A 7,501-nucleotide genomic window follows, 5' to 3' on the forward strand; every position below is an offset into this window, starting at 1 on the left:
GCTTTAACTCTGGTTGGAATAACTTTTATTTGATCCGTCTGTAAACAAGATGTGTCATCAATTCATGGCATTTGAAATAGATTTTGTGGCAGAAGGGATTTCCAACTAAAAAACAAAAGACAAAATATTGCAAACTTTTTTTTTCTGTTGTTTAATTCTGTACATATTCCACAAAGTCTGGAGATTACTGATGCCAAAATATCCCGTAGGAAAGTGCCATTAAAAGTTACTTGTTGCTGGGACAGCAGTTAAAAATCCAACTCGTAGTAGCAACAGATCAGATCGATTTTTATGGCACAGAATACAGTTATTCTCAGAAAAATTTCACAAGACAACTTACAAATGTTCTTATTCCAACCAACACCATTTTCAATATGTTTAGTGTACACAGCATCATTAATTTTATCTTTTAAATATACTTCTAAGTACCGTACTATGACAATTTGTGAATACACCTTTGATGACTAAAGCACAAGGCAAAAAATTCCAAAGTGTTGGAGCCCAACAGCCTCGGTTTACAGTCAAAATGCATTCACACTGTAGTCAAATGACATTGCTGTTTCATTGGTTAATGGACATAAAGTTAGCAACAAGTCAATTAGTGATGAAGGGTTTAAGTAGTGTTGAAGTCTAAGGAAGCAGTTCAATGTTTTACAGTCATTTGAAGTTGTCTTAATGGTTTACAGTCAACAGGTAATGCCAACAATCATCCATCAGAATAAGCTCAAGTAATTCTGATAATCCTTTTATACTGACAATTGGTCCAAAGGGGAGGAGGGGAAAATAACAGGTGTGTAGTGATTTACAGAAAGATTTACAAATAGCAGAAGCTGACTGACAAATGACCGAGCTGTCACATAGGTGGAACGTCCACTGAGACTCCAGGATGTGGTGAAGTATCAAGACAATATCTTGAGACCTCAGCAATGCTGACCTTGCACTACACTCAAAAACAACAGCCCAACACCACATCATTAACTTTTAAGACCACATTCAGGTACAATAGCGAAAGCATGTGATGGAGGGTAAAAGACATTGTGCTTGAGGGTGGCCAACTGGTACACACATACAGGACTTTGTCAGAGGAAATTGTCATGTATTTAATAGAGGCTCGGAGACTTGATGATGGAGGCAGGAGAGAAGATGGTTTTGGCTGGAATATTACGCAGGGATAGAGACGGGGATACGCCTGGGGGTCTGTTTGCTAAGAGGGTATGCATGCAACTTTTAAATTCCCACATGCTGATGAAAAAAAAAAAAAAAAAAAAAGACACTGGCATCTTTTAGTAATGCTCAAAAAGCAAAACTTTGCAAACTATCACCACTATTACATGTGTACTTCCCCTTGGAATATTAGCCAGTTGCTAAATGAAAGTTATACAAAGTGAGAGTAAAGTTTATTTTACACTTTTGCAATCATTTTTTGCACACTTTTGGTTAATAAACATTTCAATGAACATGCCATTAATGCAGTGCCAAAAACATGAGAAGTACAATGTTTAAGTGGGGAAGCTTAGTAAATAAAATAAAAAGCAAAAAAAAAAGGAGTGTGGAAGGAGTTAAGCAAACAAAAGGCTGTATATAAAAGTAGACTGGGATGGGGAAGTAACATTGTATGCCATCTTATCCTGGAAGTAGTGCCAACACAATGCGGTGGGTGGGAGTGAGCTGCTAAGTTGATGGATGGGTGGAGAGGTTGCTTAATATCCAGACCTCCTCGGGTAGTCAGCCATTGTATGTGCTTTGTTGTTAAGATTTCCACCATGGGCCGCCTCCTTTCCCCATGACTAAAACCAATACAGGAGCACACAAGGGAAAAAAAGAGAAATGAACAACTTCTCCCCCCTACAGGACGAAGGGGGAAACAAAGGTGACACAGTATCTTACCACTCTTCATTGCTATTAAAAGTTTCCAAGACATTTGACTGCTTGCAGGAGAAATCTTAACAGCAATATTTCTTTTCTCTTCTTTTTGTCTCTCAATTTCATCTACGTGAGCTTGAAAACATTAAAACCCTGATTCCCTCAAGTATTTTGCCATCGAGAAAGCCTTCTTATTCAATCCGCCTCCATGGACCCCTTCTTTGCCCATTACAAGAACCAAAACTGAAAGAGAAGAGATAGAAAAGGCACAGTTAAGGAAAGTTAAAAAAAAAAAAAAAAAAAAAGGGTAAGAAAGGGCATTCCAAGTATCATTAAATGTGTAGACCAGAGATCATTTTCACCCAAACAGGGCTAATGGCCTGCAGGTTGTCTTTGCTACCAAACAACAATAGGTGATTTCACTACCAGGTCAATTTACCAATTGATCCCGTGTATTTGTCTGTACATCTCAGACTGCCAAATGATGAGAAGTCAGTGTCCAAAAATGTTCCAACACCAATCACCCTTAGTGCCCGCGGGCGAGCTTACTAGAAAGTATCACAGGTTCAGGCAGGCGGGTCAAAAAGTGATAAAAGCAGCATTTCGAGTAAGTTAATAATAACTTACAAAACATTGCGTGCAATAGTCCACCTTCTTATCCTCTGTGTGTGAGACACACACACACGTCTCAGACCGTAGTCCTGAATATTGTGCTACTATAATGCATAAAGTTGGTCGTTAGTGTAGTTGATTAATGCATAACGGGGCGGGTGGGTGTGGCAAAATAAAAACACCCACATATCACTAGTCACCATTGTAGCTTCATTCTTTTTAATGTAACATTTATGAACTGTAGGAAGATCATCGATTGGTCAGGACAGCTTCTGCTGACCTCTGCTAAACAGCAAGTCAGATGTAATGCAACACTAATGAGCCAGTGGATATTGCTGAGAAAACATTTTGTTAGATGGTGCAGCATTGGTTTGGGGGATGTGTATAACGTTTCCAACACAGATATAGTCGCACAGATGTGTATGTGATCGATGTGAAAATCACATCTGCAGGAAGAATTTTGTCAATATAATGTTAATCATAAATAGTGGCAAATGCCATCATAATTTACCAACGCGGTTGCATGATTTTTCTGACCAACTGTACAAAAACCAAAGAAACCCTTGATTGTGAGACTACACTTCCTTAAGTCAAATAACATACAACACAGTATCTTAACTCGTGAAGACACCGCTTTGTGATGATGAGGTTAACTGTTTTGAATCTACACTTTTACCTTTTCCAGCTCTTCCCAAAGAGACATTGTATGTAGGTTCTCCTCCTCCGCTCTTTGTCCTGATGTCCATTGTCCAATCCCCGTCATCATGGATGCTGTCTCTGAGGACTGAACACTTCTTTGAGCCCAGAGTGAGACCGCTGGTGTAAAAGCTCTCCCTGTCCTTGCCGATAAGGGTATCTATTTCTTGAGACTGAAAAAACCCACAAAACCACAGGATGTCATTCAGATCCTCAGACAGATTTAACATGCTTCCAGTTACACGACTAGCATAATTCCTGTGAGTATAAAAGAAACATCATTAATAAGTACATAAATAAACGTGTTCCCACTAGAAAGAACATGAATTCCCAATAAGTCAGAAGGCCCTGCTACATTGCGGTAAAATAAAAATGATAGTGGCTACACGATAGTAATATATAGACAAACTATGCAGCCACGATAAAGTAAACTTCTAACTTTTATACCGTGACAATGAACTGTCATGGATGGACATTGTGCCTTGACTTTTTGGGAAATTTATTTACTCTCTGTTTGACATCGTCTACCAGGAACACCCGCTTTGTGTTACATCCACAAAGTGCTTAATAATCTATGTATAGAGTTAAAATGTAAGAAGAGATTAGTCAATCAACAGAAAATAATCAAGCAACAATTCTCATCATTTGGTGGATCCAGCTTCTTAAACGTTAGGACGTGCTGCTCCTGTTGGTCATAGACAGATCAGTAGTTAGTTACAGACAGAGTAAACTGAATATGTAATATAAGTCAATTAAATAACCACTATTTTCTATAGAACGAGGGATAAATGGAGAAAACAATCTGCAGAGCAATAGGGTAAACCTGCTATCCTGGCACCAGAACTATGTATAAAACCAAGCGTGCTACCAGCATGATACTAAGAGAGGTTTATAAACACAATTTAAAAACCATCACAATCTCTGGGACTGACCACCTCCCATCCCTGCAGTGAGGAGCGGAAGTTAAGTGACGTCTTATTCATGATGGTCTAGCTCTCGTGCATCCCTCTCAATTAATAATACAAAACAAAAAAACATTGTAATTTCCATCCAAAATATATATACATGTAGGTTAGATTACTCGAGTTAGTAATTAGAGAGCCTTATCGTCGGCTGACCAATCGTCCGCCAGAGGTAACCACAGGTAGAGCAGCAGCTTAACGTGAGCTAATCACACAAAGCATGCCCGCTTTAAGTCAGCCACCGTCTCCTCGCTGGCTTTAACATCACCGTTACGAATAACACGACAGCGTCTTGACATTTTTAATAAGTGTCTTTTAACGGCAACGATTTGTTTCTGGGGTGTTTAAGTACGTGCTTGTTTTTTCTGATCAACACGAGGTCTAATCCCGCAACGTTTCCTTAAGGAGGAAATAACGGACACAGGCCACCGATAGACTAGCTAGCACTGAGCTAGCACGGTACCGTTAGCTCATTTAGACCCTGCGAGATAACGGTTTTAACGCGGCTCAGTGTGGCGAGCGCCTGCGTGGGTTGATGCATAAACAACACCGTCAAACGAAACCACACGTCCTAATTCTGACCTCTTACCGTGATATTGTTGAATGTACCACCGGCATGTGCTGCCCAAACATATTTGGCGTCCGTATATCCAACAATGGCGCTATCCTGACAGCTGCCATCGGCCATCAGGTTCTCCACGTAGCTTTGCCAAGACATATTCAAGAAATTGATGCTATATATAAAAAAATCCCTAAAAGCTTCGGACGTATGGTTGCCGAACAGGACACACCTAAATCGGAAGAAGACCTACAGACGAATTTAGAGTCTCCAATCTAAACCCACACTTCGACGTTGACCAACGCCAAGGCTAGGGCAGCAAAGAAAGCCAGGGTAGTGATGCAGCGGCTGGGTGTAGTCCGTCTCAGATCACTCCGCACAATGAGATCCCCGGGCGCTTTTCTGGCAGCAGGCGGCGGAATAAAGAGGGACTTATCAGCTCAGCCAAGAGTCAACTGTCTGAGGCAATGCCGGGGTACACATGGAGGCAGATGAGGATTTAATGATTGAATCGTTTAGTCACCCACTCTTTCATTCATTGAAGGTATCTTCATGTTGTGAAGGAACAATGACAAAGACAGACCGTCACGTCAGACCGGTTGTGTAGCTAATGATAGCAGTCACCGTCAGTGCGCATAGACACAATGCTCTTATCTGTATGCATGATGGATTCCCAAATGTTCTTCTCACTTTCATAATATAGCCTAACGTCACTGCTTAAAAATGTATTTTTTTAAATGGTGAGAGCCTGGTTGGAGGTTCCTCACTGATGGCTACTAATAAGCCACAAATTCCTGCAAAATCTGAGTTATTCATGAGTATTTGAGAAACATTTAACCTGTCACTAAAAATGTTATCCTGGAGACCAGCTACACAATATTAACATTAACATACTAAACTTGTCCCAATTGTATCAGAATCGCTTACAAACTGATGACATGTTTCAGAAGTCTGCTCCAGTAACTTAGTTCTGTTTTAGGTCTAATTGACCCAAACATACATATGCACAACATGTGGATTACAAACAAAATAGATTTGGTCATGCATAGCCATATATCATATAAAGAAAATGATCTTATTTGGTGTATTGACAATGTGTTATGCTCATTTATGCCTGATCACCTTCATCAATTGTGCAATCACTGTTTGTGGCAAAGGGTTACCGCTTAAAACTATTTAGATATTGAGTTTAAATAAAGGTTTTATTCATTTTTACACAAACAGCCCTTAGCTTAGTTGGGCCCAAAGGGCGAACCAGTTGGAAACAAAAATCAATATAAACCAAACACCGGGGTTAAATAAAGTAAAAGTGCTATTCTATATTCAAATTCATCTCGTGCTGCAGTGGAGTGTTGGAGAAGTTTAGTGTCCTGCTCAAAAACAATCTCTCAGCCCATTCTTTATCTTGACGAAACTAGGGATCAAACCAGGCACCGTGGCCAGTTTTTAAATCCAGATTATCATGGCCACATGCAAGACTGAAAACATTATTTTGGAAGAGCTGATGCCTGAACATGGTTAAGAAAGAGTCACTTTACCTTTTATCTGATGATTTGAAAACAAAGTTTAAATTGATTTGAACCGATACTATTTATTTGTGTGAAATGGCTCAATAATACCAGAAGCTTATCAACAACTCATAAGTAAGTATATGTTAAAAGAATCAAATTGAGAGACAAATAATCCCTTAATGAACAAATTAAGGAACTGATTCTTGGGGAAACAATTATTTTAATATGTGGTACATTATTAAACGTTCAAGATTTCCCAGGGCGTAAAACCTGCAATTTCAATAAAAACTCAATGCAAATAACTGCGTTATAAACATGCAATCTATATGACTCAAAGCAAAATATTCAAAGGCAGTTTAACATGTGGTACAATTATATGACGAGTTGTATTCATGTGCAGAATGAATGGTGCACTGTTTGAATTTGCATTTGCTATTAATATTTAGGCAAATGCTTATTGGCATAACACATTAAGCATTAAGGGATATAAGCCATCTTAGATGGTGGAGAGTTCAAGGTTCATTGAAGATAACCAAAAAAGGATAAAGACACATGTCCCTCTTCCAAAGTGAAACATTCTCTTCTTGGCCACCAGAGGCAGTGTTCTCTATGGTTTGAATACTCGTGACTGGCAGAGCTGAGAAACATGTCTTAATTAAACTGGTAACCTTTGAGGACTTTTAGGAATTCTTTGTTTTGTCAAACTGGAAACATCCTAGGTGATTGATTTATGCAGCACTTTAAATTGTATGCAAATCTACTCACATACTTTCTGAAGTTTGTGACACTGTAGCCCCAAGTATTTATTCACATGTATTTATGTTGACCTTGTAAGCTGAAAAAAACATTCACTTCTTCACCTCATCAAATGCTGCAGATGCAATGCAGCTATGACTTAGTCATGCATGATGCATACTATTCCTTCAACCCCAGCTTGGTTATTCAACCTCTAGTCAATTCCTGCAGAACACACTGCTTTCTATGAAATGCTTTAAAAAAAATGTTGTTCTTGATTACTTAAAGAACACAAAGTAGTGTGGTGATCACAGGAGTTACTGCATGCTCATTATGCTGTCAGTTATAATACCGCAGCACCAATCAACTAAGGCCGAGTATAAGTGCAACGGTGCTATTTAAATGAATTTAGAAAAGAGGTTAGCTGTGTTCAGGTCATGTGAATGCTGTAATATGAATAATAGCTTTGTATCAACCAAATTTAATCTATAAAGACTGGAGAACCAACGTTCCTTGCTCCCTACAATAGTAATTAAACACCCTAGGTAAAAAAAAGGCTATGG

At 39.0% G+C, this 7,501-nt stretch overlaps 1 protein-coding gene across 3 annotated transcripts; it reads right to left on the reverse strand.

Moving 5' to 3' along the window:
• Positions 1-8: 8 nt before the first annotated feature.
• On the reverse strand, positions 9-5,047 carry LOC142956167 (profilin-2-like). 3 transcript variants are annotated; one of them, XR_012955996.1, is made up of 4 exons: positions 4,723-5,037; positions 3,152-3,344; positions 1,888-2,106; positions 9-1,787 (listed from the first exon to the last, which is right to left on the reverse strand). XR_012955996.1 is itself a non-coding variant. In XM_076097564.1 (3 exons), the coding sequence occupies exons 1-3, from the start codon at positions 4,849-4,851 to the stop codon at positions 1,750-1,752; spliced, it is 360 nt and encodes a 119-aa protein (XP_075953679.1). In that variant the 5' UTR covers positions 4,852-5,047; the 3' UTR covers positions 9-1,749. The 3 variants fall into 3 exon arrangements, 2 of the variants coding, with proteins under 2 accessions (XP_075953679.1, XP_075953678.1); XM_076097564.1 differs by lacking the exon at positions 1,888-2,106 and having other exon boundaries at positions 4,723-5,047; XM_076097563.1 differs by having other exon boundaries at positions 9-2,106.
• Positions 5,048-7,501: the final 2,454 nt, after the last annotated feature.

The sequence above is a fragment of the Anarhichas minor genome, unplaced genomic scaffold (assembly GCF_050575085.1).
Source record: "Anarhichas minor isolate MPS153535 unplaced genomic scaffold, ASM5057508v1 ptg000024l, whole genome shotgun sequence".
Lineage (NCBI taxonomy): Eukaryota > Metazoa > Chordata > Actinopteri > Perciformes > Anarhichadidae > Anarhichas > Anarhichas minor.